Raw genomic sequence first — 25,071 nt, forward strand, 5'->3', positions numbered from 1 at the left:
AAGAGGGAGAGGAGAAGGCGAGGGGAAAGGAGCAAGGAGGGGAAAGGATGGGAAGGGGAAGGAAATGCAGCCCTGAAGAGAAAGAAGGCTGCAATAGCTTGGGGCCCCGTGCTCGCCACGCATGTATCCACAAAAGAGTTGTGGACCCCCTGGGGGGTATTGACGATGTTGCAGATGGTGAGCTCCGCCTTAATCTCGGAAGCAAGACTGCCAGTCTTTACCATTTCTGCTAGCCGCCCGAAACCAGACAGAATCTACTCCGTTCCAAAGCAATACACGTCACTGGTACGGACATGAGCCACCACCTGCAGTTGGCTGCACCCTGTACTCTTCATGGCATCCGGAAGCACCCTTTCCAAATTTGGAATGACTCCCCCCGGAATGCACATTGAGTGCACACACTGGCTTCCTTCCCCTCCTTGGCAGCCATGTTCCTAAGGGGCCCCATTATGCGCTTAACGTTGGAGCTCCCAACTACCAGCAAACTCACCCTCTGTGAATGCCCAGACCTTTGGAGCCGAGAAGCTTCCTCTGGAACAGGGTGCATGACTGCATTCGGCTCAGAGACATTGTCAGCCACAGATAGTGCCCAAAACCTGTTTGTCAAATGAACCGGGGAGGCCCTACGATCAGCCCCTCGGAAAGTTTTTCACTGCCTGCCCGACTTTGGAATGATCTCCCATTCGACCACGGGTGAGGGGTCAACCTCAGTGCAGGCAGTACCCGGAGTGGTCACAGAAGTGCACTGATCAGAGAACACGTGGGACGTGCTCGACATCCCTCGCATCCCTGTGTTCGATCCCCCCCCAGTGACGCCTTTCGGCAGCAGCCTCAAGCTGTGAGACAGAAGCCAAAGCAGCCTGAAGCTGTGAGCGAAAGGTCGCCAACTCAGCTCGCATCTGTACACAACAATCACAGTTCCTACCCATTACTGCAGTCGCTCCTGTTTGAAGATTGTAAAAATATGAAACAAACAGTGTACTCACCATATTAGTAGCAGAAACTAGCAGTGCGCTCTCACTGACGGTCTAACCGACATAATAATAATAATTTTGGCATTCTTTGTATACATCTCTAAATGAATGTGTCTATCTGATACATATAGGTTTCATTTGCACTTTTCTGTGCATTACAATTTTAAGGTTAACCACACACACTGCTCCTCCATGTTTTCTAATATTACAAATCCACTCCTCCAATTAGTCACTGTCTTTTCATATCTCTTTGAATCATACAAAGAACCTCCTTTATGGTCAATCTACAATCCATTTGCCCAGCTACATTTCACACTCACTTCCATTTCATTTTCATTAAGTTATATCATCATCTTCCACTCCAGTCTGTTTCCTGATCCATCTGCTTGTTTTCCTATCTCTTCAAATAATTTCTAACAAGCGTATTTCCACTATTCACTCAGCAACTAGCAGAGGTACAATCTACCATGTTTTCAGAAGTATGTTCACTCAAAATTATGTCTGCATAAATTTAAAAATAACATCAAAACACAATTCCTCAGTTAGTATACAGCACTTACAGCCAGGAGCAACATCTGGAAGCAACCCATCTGATGATGTCCCAACAGAATTGACTACTGCCCCTAGAGGAGGTTCTGCTGAGCTCTGTTCTTCTTTTCTTCGACCCGAAACCTGTGGACAAAACCAATGATTATTGTGTTTGGAATAAAACCCACTACAATAAGTTGTATGATTCTAGTTTTTCTCTGAAAGATGACCTGCAATATTTGAAACAGATGTCTTTTACACTTGGTCAAATGAGGGGTTACCCTAAAAGACGCAGATTAACATTTCTGTGAGTCGAGATTGTGTAGTACACATTTATATTGCTAGGTGTGTATAGCGCAACTCGTTGCCAGTTCAGTGTCACCTGTGTTGTCAATCTGGCTTTTTCCATTCGTCTGCAATGATTGTTTTTGCTAGCGATATTTTGCTCTCGTTTTGTCTTTTATAATGGAAAGTTTAATTAAACAAGATACAGCTGTAAAATTTTGATTTCTACTCACAAGGGAACCTCCCCATCGCACCCCCCTCAGATGTAGTTATAAGTTGGCACAGTGGATAGGCCTTGAAAAACTGAACACAGATCAATTGAGAAAACAGGAAGAAGTTGTGTGGAACTGTGAAAAAATAAGCAAAATATACAAACTGAGTAGTTCAAGGGAAGATAGGCAATATTAAGGACGATATGAACGCAGGAGCGCCGTGGTCCCGTGGTAACGTGAGCAGCTGCGGAACGAAAGGTCCTAGGTTCAAATCTTCCATCGAGTGAAAAGTTTAATTTTTTATTTTTAGTTTATGTGACAAACTCTTATGTTTTCATCACTTTTTTGGGAGTGATTATCACATCCACAAGAAAACCTAAATCGGGCAAGGTAGAAGAATCTTTGTGGTGTCACCGCCAGCCACCACACTTGCTAGGTGGTAGCTTTAAATCGGCCGCGATCCATTAGTATATGTCGGACCCGCGTGTCGCCACTGTCTGTGATCGCAGACCGAGCGCCACCACACGGCAGGTCTCGAGAGACTTACTAGCACTCGCCCCAGTTGTACGGACGACTTTGCTAGCGACTACACTGACGAAGCCTTTCTCTCATTTGCCGAGAGATAGTTAGAATAGCCTTCAGCTAAGTCCATGGCTACGACCTAGCAAGGCGCCATTAGCATTATATTGCATTTATTTACAGAGAGTCTCACTTGTATCATCAAGAACGTTGTATACAAATGATGGATTAAAGTTAAGTACTCCAGAATCTACGTACTTTTCTTTATAGCATTCATTACGTATCCTGTTTCAGACCTAACACCCGCCTGCGTGAGTTAGCGCGTGCATCTTGGCCGCCTCTTTCAATTAGTGTGCGTAGTGTTGGCAAGTCTGCCGACACTACAATCTTTTTACCCATTCGCCAAGTGTACAAGTTAGGTGGGTCGACAATATATTCCTGTCATGTGATGCACATGACGTCACCAGTGTCGTATAGAATATATCAGATGTGTTTTCCTGTGGAGGAATCGGTTGACCTATGACCTTGCGACAAATGTTTTCTGTTCCCATTGGAGAGGCACGTCCTTTCGTCTACTAATCGCACGGTTTTGAGATGCGGTCGCAAAACACAGACACTAAACTTATTACAGTGAACAGAGATGTCAATGAATGAACGGACAGATAATAACTATGCAAAAATAAAGAAAGTAAAATTTTCAGTCGAGGGAAGACTTGAACCAAGGACCTCTCGTTCTCCAGCTGCTCATGCTACCATGGGACCACGGCGCTCCTGATCTCACATAGTCCATTATGGTGCTTATGTGGCCCATTGACTACTCAGTTTGTATATTTTGCTTATTTTTTCACAGTTCCACACAACTTCTTCCTGTTTTCTCAATTGATCTGTGTTCAGTTTATCAAGGCCTATCCACTGTGCCAACTTATAACTAAATCTGAAGGGGGTGCGATGGGGAGGTTCCCTTGTCAGTAAAAATGCTGCTGAAACTGTTTTAATGTTGAAAACAGCTTACCGAGATGACGCTACAGGAAAAACTCGAGTGTACAAGTGGTTTGTTCAGCTCCAAAATGACGACATGTCAGTTGACAACAAACCTCTTTCTGGAAGTTCATCGACTGCCCAAATAAACGAAAATATTGAAAAAATTCAAGAGCTTGTGCTGACATACTGTCTACAAACAACTGATCAAAAGTCAGATATTAGTTTGTTATCTTGGAGCTCGGTTCAGTGAATTTTAACAGAAGATTTGGGAATGAAAAGGGTTTCCGCCAAGTTGGTTCCTCGGGTTCTGACTGACAATCAAAAGGAATGTCAAGTTGAAACGTGTCGTGCTTTGAAACAACAGCTTGAGACTGATCCAGATTTTCTGTAAAAAATGTTGTCAAGTCAAATCAAACATCTAAACAATGCTGATTTGCTTTTTGGATGCCAAAGGCGTAGTTCATTCAGACTTTGTTCCCTCAGGTCAGACAGTCAATCAAACCTTTTATTTGGAAGTTTGAAGACGATTGTGCAATAGTGTTTGTTAAAAAAGACGCAATTTGTGGCAGACAGGACAACCACACACATGCACACACAGCCATCTCTGTTAGACAGTTTTGGATAAAAATGACACGGTTCTGATACCCCACGCATCTTACTTGCCTGACCTGGCTCCATGTGACATTTTCTTATCCCCACTTGTGAAAAGGGGCACGAAAGGATGCTGATTTGACAACATTGAAGAAGTCAAGGAAAAAAACAAGGGAAGATATGTCAGCCGTTTCCAAAGATAGCTACAAAAAATGTTCTTAACAGTGGAAGCACCAGTGGGGGATGTGTGTTAATTGTAATGGAGAGTATTTTGAAGGGGATAAGGTTGTGTTATAAGCAATTTGAAAACATATAGCTTTTAAAAATAATTCTGGTATTTCAAACTGAAAGTTTGTGTCACGCCACAGACAGTGTATTATTGCTACTTCTGGTTTTGCTGAGGCGATAGGCATGAAATTTTCTTTGATCGCTGACAGTGCTTTTCAGGGGATGGTAATTGTTGTTGCTTGACACGAGCACAAGTGTTGTAGTCGTAGTCTTAGTCTGCAAGTTGAGTCAAAGCAGTGGCCTAGTCGGCACTGTTAGGCCGTTATTTGCATCTCAGTAGGTTACCACATAAGTTTCAGTGCAAACCCCGTAGGTAACATATGATGGCATGCGGAATGTGGCTTAGCTGTGTGTAGTTAAAAGTGTTCATAATTCCCGAATATCTGTAATAAAACATACTGTTCGTAATCTCTTAACAATCGTAGTTTTCAGTCAATTCAGTCATCATCTGCTTCCCTGAATGATCAGCACTTGCAATCACTTAATTAATAAATTCATGGAGAAAAAGAGAACCAGAAATCACCATAATATAACAGCATAGATATGTTATAAACTTTGTTATGTTCCAAAATATTATACAATCTTACCTTGCTCAAATGACTCCTGGTAGGTGGATTGTTTGAATAATAAGACGCATGGATGGTAGTTTTTACCAACTGATGAACTTCCCTGTCTAAAAGCTTGTCCATTATTCTGGAAATCTTGTTTGGATCATCCTTGTAATGGACCAGAAGTGCAATTGCAAGGTCACCTCTGAAACAAAGTCAGCTTTTAGTCATCTTTTCATAGCACAACTACAAAAAAAATGGGATTGAAAGACATATTTTGGAGCTATCCAATAGTCACTGCAAGAGAGCTGTTCTCTCTCTCTGTCTGAAGCATCCACTGTATTAAGAAAAGGATAGTTGCCACTCATCATGCAGCTGAGCTGCTGAGTTGCAAATAGGCACAAAGAAAATTCATCATGCCCCCCCCCCCACACACACACGCACACACACACACACACACACACACACACACACACACACACACACACACACACACAAAGCGCGCGCGCACGCTAGACCATAGTCTCTAGCTGCCAGGACCAGACTGTGAGTAGCAGCGCATGATGGGAGAAGCAAACTGGGTGTTGAAGGTAAGGAGGACGCTGGGGCACGGAGGGGGAAGGTTAGCAGGATAGGAGTGGGGGCACTGAAGTGCTGCTTGTTGGGGCATTTAGGGACAAGGTGGGGGAGAAGGCAGGGCAGATAGGTGCAGACAGCATGTTAGACAGAGGTTAGGAGGGCGAGAGATGGTTAGCAGAAAAGGAGAGAAGTAAAAACACTGTCAGTGCATTGGTGGAATAGAGGGCATTTTAATGTTGGAATGGGAGCAGCAAAGGGGAGGGTAGGTAAAGGGCAATGACTAACGAAGGTTGAGCCCAGGAGCGTTATGGGAACGTATGGTATCTATATTGTAGTGAGAGTTCCCAACAGCACAATTCAGAAAAGCTGGTGGTGGTGGGAAGGGTCCAGACAGCACAGGCTGTGAAGCAGTCATTGAAATGAATAATGTTGTGTCAGGCAGTGTGCTCAGAAACTGGGTGGTCCAACCGTTTCTTGGTCACAGTTCATCAGTGGCCATACAAGTGAACAGACAAACTATTGTTGTCTGATTCTGCCAGACAGCTTTTCTTCCACCCTGTAACCCAGGGCTGTTTTCCTTTGTTACTACTTTTTAATGCATTTCTGTACTCAGTGTCCATCCTTATTTTTGTTCTTTCCTGTGTTGCATTTGTCACCTTCCAGATCGCACTGCATGCCCTACTTAACAGCCACACTATATCAACCGACACCTGCATGACCGCGCTGATCGTTCATGCAGCATCTCATGCCCTACATTACTCCCACTGATATCATTACTCCTGGACCTTCAAACAGGTCATTCTTCCCACATCACTATTTTGTATTTTGTGTGTTGTTTTCAGTATCTTCCTGTGCCACAAGAACTTTTATCTCATCCTACCAAATGCCCCCTCCCCCACTCACCTCCCCCCCCCCCCCCCAACACACACACACACACACACACACACACACACACACACACACACACACACACACACACACACACACACTACTACTCCTCTCTATCCAGTTCGCACAAACTAACTTCACCTAATCTAGTCGTATCTGTCATTTCCCTTCTTCAGACTTATTCACCCAAAGACCTGCAACCCACATTACAATCTTTTACTTATTTTTTCTTCAATCTCTTAGTGCTTTCATGTCGATTTCAGTTGGTTTTTGGCTTTCAATATTGGGATTTTATCTTGTTTCCCCCTATTTCATATGTTTCACCATTTTCGTGGTTTTCCACAGGTTTTGGTAAATTTTGCAAATTTTTTTCAGACACATTTCCACGTTATTTATGTAGTTTTAGGCGTTTTTTCCTCCACCATGAATCCTTGTTCCTTTTATCCACATCAATATAGAACAATTTTCTCATCCCTAGTCAGAACCCAGTCCCACACACTGTTCCCGCTGTTGTTGCTTGGCTCATGGAATCCTCCTAAATGGCCTTGCCATCAAACTACCCATCTCCAGCTGCAACCCCTCCTTCCGCAATGACCTCTGTCTATTCAGATTCTGCCAGTCCTTAACCCTCACCAACATACTCCGTCAAAACCATCAATCAGGGCCAACCTCTTTCCAATATCTCCTCTCCATATGTAAAATTCTTCTGCTATGCAATCCCAAACTCTTGGATCCTATATCACACTTTGAAATTCTTACCTTCCAAGAACTAGAGCAGCATGCACAAGCCCTCCACCCCATTCACTTCCTATTCCCACCTTTGACTACCATTATCCACCATCTCTACTATTACCTCCAAACCTACCCCACATTCCCTCATATCTGACAAGCCCCACTACATTTACCCTACCTTTACAAATTCACTCCGACCACCATACAGAATCCAGAATCTACACTGACCCAAAACACAGTCATGAACCTTTCCTCCAAAAGACTTAGTCTCACAGAAATATCAGTCCTTTCCAAAGGCATTGCCTTTTCCTCACTCCCAAATTCAGTCATTCAGGACTTGTTAAAGATGTTCTCCCAATCACTACAGTGGAAAAACTTTTCTACCACCAACCCTACTAATCACACTCAACCGAAGACCAATGATGAACCCTGCCTGACTCTGTCCACTGCTCCATCCAATCTTGATCCAGTACCACTGCCACCAAAATCTGAACAGTGTGTCACCATCATTCCCTAAATCCTTCAACATACAAGCTAATCTTATGTCCACAGAAAGCACCGCAATCCACCACCTAAAAACTGATATCCGTCCCTCATAATCCTACCTGCTGCTCCACCACTGTTGGTTTGATCCGCACAGATTACCCGGCAGAAGGACTCCACCAGCTGTCAGATTCATCCATCTGCAAACACTGCCACAGTGACCAAATTCCGGAAATCCAGAAGGATCTCCAGTCCCTCCTCAAATCCTTAGGCCCACCCACAACCTCTCTCCAGAGTCCACCTCTGCCCCCACCCCTAAAACGCCCCGCACTCTTACCTTGTACATGCTTCCTAAAATCCAAAAACCCAACCACCTAGGACCATTGTGGCCAGTTACTGTACCCCCACTGACAGCATCTCTGCTCTCGTACACCAACACTATTACCCACAATCTACCCTTCTATAACCTCCGACAATAAAGTTCAGTGAATAGTCCTGTGACATTAACATAGATAAACTATGAACTACAGTTACCTTACTGTCCTTCAAAATAGTCACCTCCCATAACTATGCACCGCTGAGCTCAACGATACAGGTCCTGGAAACTTTGCACGAAGTCTGGCTTTGGGATGGTGTTCAAAAGCTGTGTCATGTTTCGTTGGATGTCAGGAATATCGTCAAATCTCTTTCCTCTCAAAGCATGTCTGAATCGAGGGAATAGGAAGAAGTCTGGAGGATTGAGATCCGGTGAGTATTGTGGATGTTCAAGTTGCACCACCCCTTTTTTGCCAGGATTTGCTTGACAACATTGGTATTGGCAGTGTGTGGGCAAGCATTATCATGAACAAAAAACCAGGAACCTCGTTGTACATACTGGGGTAATACGCTGCGTAGACGTCGCATGAAATGGGTCAAAATTTCAACATACCGTGCAGCATTTCATATCGTTCCCTCAAGCAGAAATTCCTTGTGAATAATGTCTTGACAATCGAAAACTGTGATGAGCATCGTTTTGATGCGTGATTTTTCGGCTCTGACTTTTTTCGGATGAGGTGATGTCGGAGAGCACTACTCCAAGCTTTGCCATTTCGTTTCAGGGTCGTACTGAAGACGCCAGGTTTCATCCTCAGTGACAATACGATTCAAGAAATTGGGTGTTGCATCCACCGTTTTGACAAAATCCTGTGAAGCCTCTAAACATGCCTGCTTCCGATCAGCGGTCAAGTGATGTGGCACAAGATGAGAACACGTTCTCCTCTTCCCTAACTCCTGGGTAAGGATTTGTTGCACAGATTCCCAGTTCATCTGCAGTTCATCCACTATCATGCGCACAGTTAGTCAATGGTCGTTCATGATTAATGTCCTCACTTTCTCAATGTTCTCATCACACTGATGGTGGTCACCGGTCATCCACTATGGGGATTGTAAAAACACTTTCCTGGCCTCCTCTACAACGGGCAAACCATTCGTACACACACATCATGGACAGTGATCAATCCCCATAAGCACATACCAGCATTTAAACTGATCATTTGCTTGTTCATTGTCCTGTTCTCAGTCCAGAACCAATGCATTAAACAAGTACTTTGTCCAACAGGTCTAACACAGAACACACATGATGCTCAACTGAACTATACTGGGGTCAAGTTGTCAACACCGGCCGCTACGCAAGTGCACCCTTGTGTGTCACCAGTGTTGCCTGATTGACTGTACTGACCTCATTCACCGAACTTTATTGTCAGAGGTTGTATATAAAAGATATCAAGCATTCCCTCTACTGACTCTCCACTGCTCCTGTTCCTTTACCACATGGTACCCTGCTCATCACTACTGTTGCCACCTCCCTTTAAACTAACATCCCCAAGGCCCATATACTTTCCACTATTAACACCACCATTCCCAACACACAATAGATTCCAAACCTACAACTTCCTTCCTAGTCCATTTGACCAACTATATCCCCACCTACAGTTACTTCTCCTTTGAAAGCATCACCTACAAACAAATCCAGGGTATGGCAGTGGGAACCTGTGTGGCACCTCCTATGCCAACCTATTCAGGGGGCATCCTATGCCAACAAATTCATGAGCAATCTAGAGGATTCCTCTCCACACAGAATCCCACACCACTCCCCTAGTTCAGATTTATTACTGACATATTTGTGATCTAGACTGAGAACGTGGACACCCTATCCATATTCTTCCAGAACGTCAACGGCATTTGCTTCACATGGTTCTCCTCAATCCAACAGCCACCTTCCTCGATGTTGATCTTCACCTCCAAGACTGCCACATCAGTATCTCTGTCCCTATAAAACCTGCGAACCACTGGCAATACCACCACTTCGACAGCTGCTGCCACCCATTTCATACCAAGAAGTCCCTTCCATACAAAGACTGCCACATCAGTATCTCTATCCCTATAAAACCTGCGAACCACTGGCAATACCACCACTTCGACAGCTGCTGCCACCCATTTCATACCAAGAAGTCCCTTCCATACAAACTAGCCACACGTGGCCGTCACATCTGTAGTGATGAGCAGTCCTTCCCAAAATATACCAAGGGCCTCATTGAAGCCTTCACAGACCATAATTACCCTCCCAACCCTGTACTGAGAGAGATCTCCCATGCCGTGTCCCTCCAGTCACCCACCATCTCCCAAAATCCTACTAGCCAGCCATAGAGGAGCATTCCCTTCTGACTCAGTACCACCCAGAACTGGAGCAACTGAATCACATTCTCCATCAGAGTTTCAACTACCTCTCATCAGGCCCTGAAATGAGAAATGTCCTAGCCACTATCCTTCCCACTCCTCCCACAACCTACACCTTATCCTTGTCCATCCCTACACAACCCCTGCTACAAATCCTTTGGCTCATGGATCATATTCTCTGTCCCATGCATTTTCTCACCACTACCTACAACAGTCTGGTCATTAGCATCACCTATCCCAACAAAGGCAGGGCTATCTGTGAAATGAGTCATGTGACATACAAACTAGCTGCAACCAATGTGCTGCATTCTACATGGGTATGACAACCAACAAGGTGGTGGCCAAGAAACAGCCTGGACTACCCAGTTACTTGTCAAGCTGCCCAACAGGGTGTCCTTCATTTCAATGACTTCTTCACAGCCTGTGACACCTGGATCTTTCTCACTAACACCAGCTTTTCTGAACTGTGCAGGTGGGAACTCTCCTTACAATATACCCTACATTCCTGTAACCCTCCTGGTCTCAACCTTCATTATTCATTGTCCTTTACCAACCACTCCCTTCCCTGTTCCCATTCCAGCACCCTCTATTCCACCAACACATGCCATGGTGTTTTTACTTCTGTCCTTTCCCGTTTCCTCCCCCCCCCCCCCCACCCCCACCCCTCCATCCCCCTGCCCTCCGTCTAACCTTCTGATTGCACCTAGCTGCCCTACCCTTTCCCACCTTGCCCTATATGCTCCCACAAGCAGCACTTTACTGTCCCCCGTCTCTACCTTGCTATCCTTTCCCCTCCCCACTCCAGCCTCCTCCATACCCCCACCACCCTGTTTGCTTCTCCCATCATGTGCTACTGCTCGCAGTCTGGCCTCGGCAGCCAGAAACTGTGGTGCACGTGTGTGTGTGGGTGTGTGTGTGGGTGTGGGTGTGTGTGTGTGTGTGTGTGTGTGTGTGTGTGTGTGTGTGTGTGAGGGGGGGGGGGGATGTTTGCATGCATGTACTTTTTCTATACTGATGAAACCCTGTGTGGCCAAAAGCTTTGTCTGACAGTCTTTTTGTTGTACTAATATTATGAGAATGAAAGTTCCTACTCACCATATAGCAGAGACGCTGAGTTGCAGATAGGCACAACAAAAAGACTCTCACAATTACATCTTTCAGCCATTAAGGCCTTCGCCAACAACAGACAGACATATGCAACAGACACACACACACACACACACACACTCTCTCTCTCTCTCTCTCTCTCTCTCTCTCTCTCTCTTCAGATTTTACTATGACACAAATCTGCAGCTCGTCCATGAGAAGGCTACTGGACAATCCACTGAAATCATTGGGCAGGTTTTTTAAGATAACCACAGCCAGCAAGTGAGTGCCAATTCGTAGCAGTGTACAGCCATAATTAATAGTTTTTTTCATCCCACAGCTGTAGGGACATTGCTGGCTAAATGTGATATCGTTTCAGTAAGATGAAGCTACAGCTTGTTATTTAATGACTACACAGAGGCAACACTTTCCACATCAATTACTCTCACAATTCGGTGATGTATCCCTATGGTGAGATTGCCTGATCTGACAGTTCCCGATTTTCTTCTGTATGGGATCATCTCAAGAAATAAGTTTTTTCACAGTGACTACAAAATAATGAGTTGAAAGCACGATCTGGGAAGAGAGAGGGAGACCATGCCTCAGAAATGACCGAGATTTTAATGACGAGCTTCCATGAACATCTTCACCAATGCATCTTCAAAGCCATTTTATGTGATGTACTTTTCAAGAAATCAACTAGCGTTTGACTGTCCACTAATGGCTATGCATGTTTGAAGAAGAGTTTCTGTAAGTTATATGGATGTAGATGTATGATGGGCCTTCCGGTGGGCCACCTGGTAGTTTGTTAAAGTACGAAACGAGTGATACATTGTTGTTGTGTCACCTCATGTGCCTTTCATTCAGCACAGTTTTTGAAAATTACACTAGGTTGTGCTAAAGTTTGAAAACCAACCATAGTTACAACACACACACACTAAAAGAATTGTCAGTAAATTGCTGAAGTGATAGAGAAATGTATTTTTCTGTATGCTCAAAATACCTGGGGAAAATAGTTTTCTATTGTACAGAGAGTGCCAATATAACAAGGAAAATATGAAGTGTTTACACCTCCAATGCAGAAAAATAATCCTAGATTTATTTCTCAGCGAAGTTCACAGCAACATGCCATGAAAAACTGGTTGTGAATCATCTACAACTACTTAATGGCTACGCAACATGAAACAACACTGCCTTCCCTGACAAAAAGCAGACCACCAAATGCTGTGTAGTGATCATATTACGGGGGTGTAAAAATTACAGCAAAACCCCATTGTTACGTTCCCGCATATTATGCTCTCTCACTTTTTACATTCATTTTTGTCAGTCCCAAAAGAAGTCTTACTCTCTCAATAAAATGCCTTCCCATCATTAACAACGCCGTGTCATATTTCCCACATCTTAAGTTTTCTTTAGTGTTATCATGACCTTTAACATTAATTTTCACACAATTTCTGAAAAAAGTGCATCATATTTCTGCTCAAAGTCAGCCTTGGAACAACACAGGAAAAACAGACTACACGCAAAGTTACTGATCATGTAACATAGTGTTAGCGCACTAAGCAAGATTTTCATTATCAGCTTGTTGGATCACGGCCGCCTGTATTATATATTCACAGTGCTTGGAAGGGTGGGAAAGGCACTGCCTTAATAATAATAATCATGATCTGACACTAGTGATTCAAGTAGCAACCTTCCTTCTGCTCATTGTGTTGCATTACAAGAGCTTTAATTTAATTTAACAGTCATTTATACAAATAAACATTGCTTTTGAAGGTGGCAGTCTCTCTAATGGGCTTTCATGAACTGTTGTCACTCTTGACATGAAATACACAAATCCATACTAGGTGTGCAGTTTTAGGTAGGTATGACCTGATGTCAGACAGAAACATTCCTCCTCAAGATGCTCCATAACATGAAAATTTCCGCCCTCTTTCTCACCCAGGACATCCATGAGCCAAGTGACCACCTTGTTGGCAACAAGCTATAGATTTTGTGCCTATTGTTCTCTGGTTACAAAGACAGCCAACTTTAGTGTTTTAACCAATATTGTGTTACAAGTTTTATTTAGGATAAATTTATAATGATTAGCTCACATTAGAACATCTCATATTACAACATCAATATCTTCTTGATGCGAGTTCATGAAAGAGTAGAGAGAATTGCTGTTAGAAAGACGCAAAGACAAATATTTCAGACTTTTTCTTTTATAGGATAAGTTTAAATTGTTTTAATTTCCTATTCTGAACAATATAAAAGAGAGTGTCAGTATGAGTAACTTATTCATTTTCAACTGTTGTGTTTCCAGTGCTTTCCTGTATTCTACACTTTCCTGCTTTTTATGCTTTTATGGGCTAATCTGCTGAAAAGTGTAAAAAGGGGGTTTTAGTTTATTTTACAGCAACACCTTCACACAATATCCATAGTTATCTGACTGGGGCTGTGATATATAATACTTTGCAAAAATATAAACAATTCAGAACCTTGAGTAAAACTGATTTTCTTTCACTAAAAATGCAAGAAACCATAGGCTTTTAAAGCATGCTAAAGTAGCTATGAATAATTTCAGGTACTTGGAGTAAAACGAAAGGATCATGAGAGTTAAGGATCTTTTTCATCTGCGTAAGATATGACAAATGCAGAAGACTATATCACAAGTGGCTCTATCTAGTAATTCCTAGAAGCCTTTTTGTAACAATCTTAGACTTTGGTCCAGATAACAGTGTTCTAGTATGACATCTCCTGACTGATATGTCAATGCATTTCTCCCATTGCCTGTACATGAATAGGGTGTATTTGACTGTTTACTGGAAATTATCTCAAATGATTAATTACGTTATTTTATGCTCCTAACATAACATTTTTTCTCTTGAATTTCAGTATTCTTTTGTAAAAAACAAAAATGAAATTCAAATAATCTGAAAACCCACTGAAACACTAAATTCAAGTCATGTGATGCCCGTGATGTCACTGGCTGGTCCTACTGTCATAATGCTAATTCACAGCAATATCTTGTTTCGCAATTTACATTTCGGGAAATGTTTCACAAATGGTGTGCAGTGTCATATTGTACAAATACATCCATACAAACTCCTGAAAAGTTGTTTCAGAGTTTTCCACAGAATGAGAAGATGCATAAAATGTTGTTGCACTGTACCAGCAAATTGCCACCACGTTGACGCACAAGTTCACTAACTTAATCAAAAATATGTTGCACTGTGAAGTTAACATTAACCTACATCTGAGATATGCTTTCCCGCTGTTACAACCAAGAATAGTGTCATTCAATGAAATTAAACTTCTAGCAAAAATTTTACCCACCTACATCTGAATTATTCAGTAGTACAGTTGTTAGAGCAGTTTATAAGATGGTGTCCAGTTAGAGCAGTTTATAAGATAATGTCCATGGATCGCTGGTTCGAATCTAATCCAAAATAACATTTTAACCAATTTTTAAAACTATTTGACAGTTTTCTCATATGAAAATTAAATCGTAATTACAAAACTTCACCACACTGATCAGAAACAGAATATTATTGTGTATTCATTGCTTAGACTTCCAAGACTAATGTGAGGCTATATGTAATACATCCGACAATCGAAATAACCGCTACAATCAATTTTTACTAACGCTATTTTTGCATTTCATGTAAAAGTTTTAAAAACATATTACCCTTTCAGGATTCGAACGAGTGACCTCTTGATCTACAGTCAGATGCACTATCAGTTGTGCCACTGAATGCTTGCTGAATGCAGAATGTGTGCTGTATGTCTTCTAGAAAGGAAATCAGCACCAAGCTTGGCCAAGAATAATTTTATTGTGTTTTGGGTCGCAGCTCACAAATGACAGTCAACAATCTAGTTATAATATACGAACCCATTTGCAACAGTTCAATAATTCTTTTGTTTTGAGCGAGTTTAATGATGTTACAGGCAACAGGGAAAAGAATATCTGTCGTCACACATATCGCCGCTCTAAATGGGTGGAGCAAACGCATCAACTTTCGCAAGGCTTCCACTATCGTCGTTCACAAAATTCCTTTCTATTGTTACTTAAAAGTTGTAATTGAATTTTCTATCACTAAATAGCTAAACCATTTGCAGAAAAAGTATGTAAAAACCTCATTACTTTGGCTAACGCGCCTATAACACATGTATAGCTTAGTCTTAATCCTAGTCTGTGACGTCACCACAACGCTAGCCAACAACAGAGCATTTTCGATCACATGACCAGACCTTCATATTTAATGATTAAATAAAAATATATTTAATGATCACATAAAATAACAGATACAATGTGAGAATACTGACTGTAAATGCTATTTAAATGTTACAATGACTCAGAATAATAGCAATTTGAACTATATTTTAAAATACAGGAAAATAATCAACCCATGAATGACACTTCCTGAACTCTGATTTTACAAAATTACACGCGTTAAAAAATCCACTGAAGGGGTTTCACAATAATAACTACTTCCACAAAACTTTCACATAACCCCTGTTTTAATGTGAAAGCCATAACCACTTCAAGCTGCAAAGAAAAATGAGTCTTTATTACACAATATTTTAAGATGTTTATTGATATGGTGTATTGGGGTACATAAGACATTTAAGAGCCGTCAAAAAGAAGCCTTTATTCTACAATCTAAATATTTCCGAACATTGTCATATAACTAGTATCCATTTTTGCTATATGGGCCCTACAAATTTGTCCAGTTACCAATGTAAGTGGTTCGTTTATGCATGACCTCACTTTAAAGGAAAGACAGAAATGCTAAGTTAGGGGAAGAATGCGGGCCACGCACTGACAACATTATGAGAAACCTGGTGACCAGGGAATTTAATCCCCATCGCCAACATCACAATAAATCAGGTGACCAAGAAATTTAATCCCATAGAATTCATCACAATGTTGCAATATAAGCAGTTTCCCATCTAGCCAGAACCACAAGCAGTTTCAGTAACTACTTCTGAATCGGGTACCAGGAAATTTTCAAGTGTTCACTGATTACATTCTGCAGTCTCCATAACTATTTGTCCACTGTTCCCATCAGAGAAGCAGGGCCCAATCACACACTTCATGACTCGACTCCACTCAGTCACTGTGAAGAGAATATATGTGCATGCCTTTCATGTTTTAATCTGAGTTAGCAAGTTCCTCATTCCACAGACCAAATTCATGATAAACAAAATTATGTGGAATATATCAACAGCACAATTTTGCTATTTAACACAACTAATTAACTGGAATGAGTCAGTCGCTCGTCATGAGAACCAAGTCACATGCCGTCACTTCAAGCATCTGTTCCAGGAAACGTCATGTTTTTAGCATCACCTTGTGCCTTTTGAACCATGAATATTTTGTAAGTAGTGCAAAACAGATTATAATTAAGTACTCATCTTATGCTGCTATCAGAGGGATGCATAGCAGAAGTGTGTTTCTCATCTGGGCAGTACAGTCTAGGCCCCACAGTTTGTCTTACTTGTTCAATGTTCCCTGGTTTTCTGACTGACAATGGATGACCTGTTGACTTTTGTTCTAGAGTTGAACCTGTTATTCTGAAGTTTTTCACTCTTAACAAAATTGTGTTAGGAAATCGCATGTCTTTTACAACCTAAATTGAAGTCATGGCTGAATTGCTGTTGAGATAAAACACAAGAGCCCCACTTTTAGAAAATGTTTTCATAACAAATGCACAGTGCTCACACAAATACAGTTCCATTACTACTGAAAAGATATTGCATAGACAACAATGTGTCACTATGTAATAATTGAAATGTTAAATTGGAGAGCTGGTATTAACTAAAAACACCCAACTCTTTTTGGCACGCCCTGCACAAATAATTCTCACAATCTAATTTTTAAGACTACGAGTACTATTACCGACCTCTGTCTTCGAGTTCCCTCACAGAGGAGTGGGTGGTCAGCCTCCGACACATTAGCTTTCAAGCCAAGAGCAGCAACTGCAGCCTCAAAACCCAGAGTCTCATCTGTCGGCAACCGCAGTGACTGATTCTGCAACTGACACCTCACTTCCCGTCCTCCTGTTTAAATTTATAAACAATGTCAATCAGCATTGTGCACTTTTAGTCAAATACAGTATTATTATTTTGTACTATCTATGGTTAGAAGTCATCTGACAGTAACGAAGTATTTCATATCTGCTCTCATGCCAATCTAACAAGCAATACTTTTGAAACATAAAAGTCAAGTTTGCTATTGCTCTGCACTTCTAAGACCAATTTCCAGCAGTAATAATAAAGCAATTAAAGACAAAAAATAATCCTAAACTTACTGCCAACAACTACAGCTACAACTTCTTTCTGTAAAGCAACTGTCAGCCACTAATACTCTACCATAAAATTAGTGTATTGTTTCATTACGATTTCATCCATTTTATTACATTTTTTATCAATACAGTATTGATTCTTCAATCAACACACATCTTAGAAAAACACTGTAGTGCACTAGGGAAAAATTCCTTTCATTCTCAAGATACTCCACGAGATTTTCAGTTTCATTCACTAGTGCAATGACAGATGAATGATAGACCTGTGCTTATTCTAATTAAACTGATCTTATCACCCTTTTGGCAGATGTATGTAGACAACTATTGCATTTTTCTTAAATTCCCCACTAAAAAATAAATGCACCTTGAAACTTCATAAGGGTCTTTTTTTGATGTTATTCATTCTGTTTCATGTATGTTTTCTAATTCAGGCTGCAATGTGGCAGACCAAGAGAGACTTTACTCAAGTGACCAACATTGTATTCACCAAACACTCACCCTCACATTCTGTCTTGTTACTTTTAAATTTGTCACCACTAACTGCCAGTTCTTTTTTTATACATGTAAAAGTCAGTCATGTAAACATTACTGTATTTACTATTTCACACTTAAGTTATGTGGAAGTCATACATACCAATCAAAAATATAAAATGCTGTAATAGAATGTAAATGTCAGCAAAACTGAAGATGAATTATTTATTGTTTAACTAAAACTTTTGATGCTTACATATTGTCAAAGCGGTGTATTTTACAAATTTCAGGTGTAATCATCTAATACTATATTATTTTGAGTAATCAATATGTATTTACATTTTATAATGTATGGTCAAACGAAATCTAACTGAACTAAAATTAACTTTTGTAACCATAAATTTGTTAAAACTGTAACTACATACTAATTTTGATTGTCATAATTCTAAAACTAGTCAGTTGCACAAGCCTGCGAAGTCAGCATCAGTATCATGATAATTTATTGTATGTTACTACATTATGAAAAAGAAAGCTGCCACTTGCCATATAACGGAGAGTGAGGCAACAAGAGAAAAACGGGAAAGAAGGATGGACATTGAGTATAGTGATGCATTAGGAAATAGTAACAAAGGAAAGCAGCACTGGGTTAGGATCGGAAAAAAGCCATCACGCAAAAATCAGAAATGGAAAATCCAGGATGGAATGTAACAATATTATGAAAAGTAACAATACCAGAGAAGGAAAGTTGCAACTCACCATATAGCGGAGATGCTGAGTCGCGATAGGCACAATAAAAAGATTCACACAATTAAAGCTTTTGGCCATTAAGGCCTTGGTGGTTTCAGCTCTCAGACTGCAGACACGCGCGCGCCCGTGTGTGTGTGTGTGTGTGTGTGTGTGTGTGTGTGTGTGTCTACTGTTGACCAAGGCCTTAATGGCCGAAAGCTTTAAATGTGTGAATCTTTTTATTGTGCCTATCACGACTCAGCATCTCCGCTATATGGTGAGTAGCAACTTTCCTTCTCTGGTATTGTTATATTCCATCCTGGATTTTCTATTGTTTAATATTATGAAAAGGAAAGTCACTACTCACCATATAGCGGAAACTGTCTTAGCAAAACACAAACTGTGCCAAAAGTTACGCACAGAACACCACTATTTTTTATCACTGCTGTGAAACTAAGAGAATTAGCTGCTATCTCTGCTATATGGTGAGTGACAACTTTCGTAATATTGTTACATTCCATCCTGGATTTTCTATTGTATGTTATTGCTATCCAACTTAATCTGCTATGAACACAAACGTAATCTGCTATAAGTTATAATCTTCACTTTCACAAGTGCTGGTAGCAAGTAGTAACACTACAAAGTTATTCAGCATTTCTGCAGTTTAAAGCACTGACTAATGCAGAACGAAGGAAGATCAGGTTTTAACGTTTCACCAATGATCAGGTCGTTAACAGATGAGAGTATGGGGAAGGAAATCTGCCATTTCCTTTTTAACACGACCCAATCCAGGCTCGCTGCTCGTGGTCTCGCGGTAGTGTTCTCGCTTCCCGAGCACGGGGTCCCGGGTTCGATTCCCAGCGGGGTCAGGGATTTTTCCCTGCCTCGAGATGACTGGGTGTTGTTGTGTCGTCGTCGTCATGGCAAACCATCTCCACTAGGACCTTGCCTAGCACGGCGGTGTTGGTCTCCCACATTGTTCCCCTACGCTCTGTCACAGAGTACAGGACTTCATAATCATCATCAATCCAGGCATTTAACATAATCAGTTTACGGATGCCACAGAAAATCTTAGCCTAGAGGTCCTAAAGGGAGTTTGAACAATCATCCTGGCAAATGTGAGTCTAGTGTCCTAACAATTGTAGAACTGCACTCAGGCTGGCCTATGCAGCCAGACACCAAAGGCTTCAAAGCATTTCTTCTGCTCCAAAGTCACAGAGGCCAAAACAACTACCAATAGACTGCTCCCGTTTCAGCCAATGATACTATGTGAAACACTTCATCACTGAGACTGAAGAAGCAAGACAGCTGACTCACTTATGAACTGTGGACACCCAGGAGAAAGACAAAGAGCCCTATAATGCCTAGAAGCAGCCAGTGTGTTACAGCCTGGCAGAACTGATATTGATTTTTACCCTTGTACGTTAAGTATTGGAAAAGTTACTGAAGGGCTATTTTGGACCGTATCGTATCCTTTGTTGCTTGCTGGACGTCATAAAGAAAATTGAAGATTAAGGCCATCAGCCAAGAAGGCAAAAGTGTATAGATGATTTCCGTTTTCTCTGTATGAAGAACTATTACAGTCCTGCCACTCACATCGATGACGAGAGCTTCTTGTTTAAGGAAGTTTAAGTCCTGGTGAACAATCGTGAAGCTTTGATGGAAGGAACTTCCTTTGATGCTTGTCATAGTGAATACAGTGTGACAACGTAACCAGGATGTGAGAATCCACCAGCTTTGTCATAACAGAGGGCTACTGATAAGACTTGGATTCAGGATGCTGTAGTCAGCTCATATGAGAACTTCTGAAACTGCATGTCAGTGTTTCTGTGAGAGAGGGAGCTATGCCAAGAGCTGTGCTGCATGCTGTGTGGCAAAGAAGTTACTTGTCATTTAGTATTTGTCACTGCTGGTAGGTTATCAAAATTTCTGATTTCTGTGGTGTTTGTATATTCTGGAATATTCAGTGTTCGTATAAATAGCTACACTCTCCACCTAGGGGTTCAGTTCTGTTCTGTCTGTACACTGTTGCTCATAATAAACACACTTTTAGTATTAAGTGTTGTATTTCACTGATGACCCTGCTTTCACATTTGGACTATAGTGTGCTTGCAACATAACAATATTTCCATCACCAAGGCATTTCCCCTCAATGCCCCTCTATATCAACTCCAAACCATTTTTTATGTCTTTCCACCTATGTATGCATATTCATCTTGTGATTCCTTCTAAGTTTAAATGTTAACTTTCTACTGATTAATACAAAATACATACAACATATCAAAATGGTAGCACTAACACCAGTTCAATGAAAATGTTATAAAATATGAACTAGAAGAAGTAAAAGTTAAACAGACTGCAGCTTATGATCAGGCCAAGTGAACTAAGGCATGCTAAACGGAAAGAAATAAAAATCTAACTGGAAACTGAACAAAGTTAACAGATAACATACCTGGCATGACAAGCACATCAAAAAGATAGCTGGCAAGCATGATTGGGAGCAGAGCTTCCCCACGAGATCGCAATGTTCCGTCTTTTAGTTGCTCTGCACGTTCCCGAATAATTTTAAGTTCCCAAGCTCCTAAAGGGATGCGCTTCAAGAGACTTACTAATTCTGACTCCTGATTTGCTAGTTTCACCTGAAAATAGAAACCAGTAATAATTTCTTTAATGTGTTGCTCTTCCTGAAACTGCAAAAAAAAAAAAAAACACGGAAGAAGAAGAAGAAAAAAAAGAAGAAACGAAAAGAAGAAAAGGCAGCAGGCTTTTGTGTGTGAATATTTTCATATCATGCATACTACAAAAATGTGCAACAGAAGGAAATTTTTACTTCCAAGATAAAATCAGAAATTGTAGATAAATTTTGATGATTGTGTTGCATAAAGGGTTATTAATGAAGATACAGGGTAATGACATTAGGCAGATTAAAACAGTTCTGAGGAAAGTATTACATGTGATGAGAAACTAATAAAATTAGTTTATTTAATATAAAATTTGAGACTGACAGAAATGTTTACAGTCGACACTCTTCTGTAATTCACATACACTACACCCTTTGTCATCTTTTCTTCTTTACGCTCACCCTCTGTTTCCTTACCTTACATTATATTAAGCTAGTAACTACCACTTTTTCTTGTTCTCCTGCAACCCATTCTCATTCACAATCAACAAAGCACTTTTCCAAAATTTGTGAATGCTACATACATTTGTATGTGGTCGTAGTGAGAGCTGACTGGAATGCTTTATAGCGTTCTTACTTATAAATACTGCACACATTCAAGTATTACGTTACATTAATATTACCACATAGTCAAAAAAATTACACCATAATTTATAAACAGTAACTCCCTTTACACCCCTACTTACACTTCTAGGGGGAGAAAATGTTATCAAGACTGTCACCAATCAGCCTGATAACACCAAACACAATGGATTTGACATTAATATTGGCTGTTTTCAATTATTTTTACATACCACCTCCTTTCCCTCCCATTCCCAATGAAACCACCATTCCTAACTGTTTTAAGTCTCTCTTTCATCTTACCATGCCCACTGCCGCATACACAAAAAAAAACCAGTCTGGAAAATTTTTCCATACGTTCTAGAGTTATGCTTGTATATCACCACTCTCCCACCCCCTTTAACAAAAATAAGATGACTAGACATGTCTTATCCACCACAGTACCTATTTCCTGGTACTTACTTGTTTATCAACTATGATGTGGCTACTACTATAGTTTCAGTCCAACAAATGATCTTAATTGGGAAATTAGTACTCACTTCAAGGGGCTTAGTGCTTGCTGGTGGACGAGCCATTTCAAGTCCAAACAAACCCACCCTGAATGCCAGGTGGGAATGTTCCAGATTTTCTGCCAGTACTGTGCACAGGAAGGCACACTTAGCTAGTGTAGCCGATGCTAGACAGCTTATTTGATGAGACACAGGATTTATTTGTTGCTGAAACATTTCCCCACAATACACATCTATAAGAACACACTCCATAAGCATCACATAACAGTAATTTATTATGAAATTCATAACTGATAGGCTGCACAATAACATGAGATAAACACTGAAAAACAATTTGGGAGTATTTCCAGATACACACAATTTATAATCAAATTTTCGAACTGCAGCATACACTGAGGTGACGAAAGTCATGGGATAGCTCATAAAATTGTGTTGCACCTCCTTTTGCCTAGTGTAGTGAAGCAACTCAACATGGCATGGACTTAACCAGTTGTTGGAAGTCCCCTATGAACATACTGAGCCATACTGCCTCTACAGCTGTTCATAACTGCAAAAGTGTTGCCAGTACAGGAGTTTGTGAAGGAACTGATCCAATTACGTACCATAAGCATTCGATGGGATTCATGTCCAGAGATCTGGGTGGCTTAATCATTTGGTGAAATTGTCCAAACTGTTCTTCAAACCAATTGTGAACAATTGTGCCTGGCAACACTGTGCATTGTCATCCATAAAAATTCCATCATTGTTTGGGAATATGAGATACATGAATGGTAGCCAAATGGTCTCCAAGTAGCCAAATGTAACTAATTCCAGTCAAAGATCAGTTCTGTTGGACAAACGGACCAAGTCCATTCCACATAAACACAATTCACACCATTACAAAGCCACCACCAGCTTGTACAGTGGCTTACTGACAACTTGGGGTCCATGGCTTTGTGGGATCTGTACCACACTTGAACACTGTCATCAGCTCTCAACTACTGAAATTGAGACTCATGTGACCAGTCCACAGTTTTCCAGTTGTCTAATGTCCACTTGATACAGTCACAAGCCCAGGAGAGGCGCTGTAGGTGATTCATGCTGTTAGCAAAGGTGCTCATGTCAGTCGTCTACTGCCTTAGCCCATTAACATCAAATTTTGTCACAGTGTCCCGACGGATAGATTTGTCGTACATCTCACATTGCCTTCTTTTGTTGTTTCACACAGTGTTGCTAGTCTGTTAGCATTGACAACTCCAAACAAAAGTCTCTGCTCTCGATCATTAAGTGAAGGTCATTGGCCATTGCGCTGTCCGTGATAAGTAATGCCTGAAATTTCGTTTCCTCAGCATGCTCTTGCCACTGTGGATCTTGGAATACAGAGTTCCCTAATGATTTCTGCAACGGAATGTCCCATGTGTATAGTTCAAACTACCAGTCCACTTTCAACGTCTTTTAATCCCCATCATGCAACAATAATCAATCACATCATAAATCTTTTCACATTTAGCACCTGAGTACAAATGTCAGCGCTATCAATGCACTGTCCTTTTATGTCTTTTGTACATGATACTACCACCATTTTCATATGTGCATATGACTATCCCATGACTTTAGTCACCTCAGTGTAATGTGCACTTATGTTAACTTCCTTGTCAGTGCTTGCCCCGGAAAAGGCAACAATAACTGTCCAATTTCCAGTCTGATGCATAGTTTTAACCTGGAAGATGGTTCATGTCATTATACTGACTCAGTGTTTACACAATGGACCTCTTAAACTTTCTGTAACTTCTATTATGTTCTTCACAAAGAAAGAAGATTAAGACAAAAACAAAAATAAATAAATAAAAATCTCTGCAAGGCAACCTAAGCAACCAGTACAGTAAATCATGGGCTGTACTGCATATAATAGTTATTTGGATTTTAGAGAGGCAAGGTCACAAATTGTACTAACCAAAGTCAAAAACTAACAGAACAATCAACACATTTGGGCCACTCGCTGAGGAATGCATTTCCAAACTCGCACATAGCAAACCATACATTACGGTCAGATAATTACTAGAGATGAAACTAAGAGATCCGTAACATGAAAAAGATGGTTCTCTGAAATTAATGTATTCCTTATTTTCAACACAGGAGAACACCTGATACTCAAGAATATTTTACAGCTCAAGATAAGTCTTGTAGTATAACTAAGGATATCATATACGAAGAAAATGAGCAGAACGAGTAGACTGTTAAATGCATTATAGAGCACAGATGAGTGGGGCACGTTGTGGGAAAGACAGACAGAAAGTACTCCAAACTGTTTTAAATCTTTAACAATCTACTGGCTGTGATGACAGATTTAATTTTAACACTAATGACATATTTATGTGTTTTCAACAGTTAAGTGAGAGATGCCGACTTGGGAATGTACTTTTTGAATCCAATATGACTTTTA

At 40.8% G+C, this 25,071-nt stretch overlaps 1 protein-coding gene across 1 annotated transcript in view; it reads right to left on the reverse strand.

Moving 5' to 3' along the window:
• LOC126417137 (zinc finger SWIM domain-containing protein 8 homolog) overlaps positions 1 to 25,071 on the reverse strand; it is a 516,142-nt gene that overhangs the window by 62,250 nt on the left and 428,821 nt on the right. Inside the window, exons 11-15 of the mRNA XM_050085037.1 lie at positions 22,680 to 22,856; positions 21,352 to 21,538; positions 17,301 to 17,457; positions 4,966 to 5,131; positions 1,535 to 1,646 (exon numbers count right to left, since the gene is read on the reverse strand). Coding sequence (XP_049940994.1) covers positions 1,535 to 1,646; positions 4,966 to 5,131; positions 17,301 to 17,457; positions 21,352 to 21,538; positions 22,680 to 22,856 — 799 coding nt within the window. The remainder of the gene's footprint in view (positions 1 to 1,534; positions 1,647 to 4,965; positions 5,132 to 17,300; positions 17,458 to 21,351; positions 21,539 to 22,679; positions 22,857 to 25,071) is intronic.

The sequence above is a fragment of the Schistocerca serialis genome, chromosome 1 (assembly GCF_023864345.2).
Source record: "Schistocerca serialis cubense isolate TAMUIC-IGC-003099 chromosome 1, iqSchSeri2.2, whole genome shotgun sequence".
Lineage (NCBI taxonomy): Eukaryota > Metazoa > Arthropoda > Insecta > Orthoptera > Acrididae > Schistocerca > Schistocerca serialis.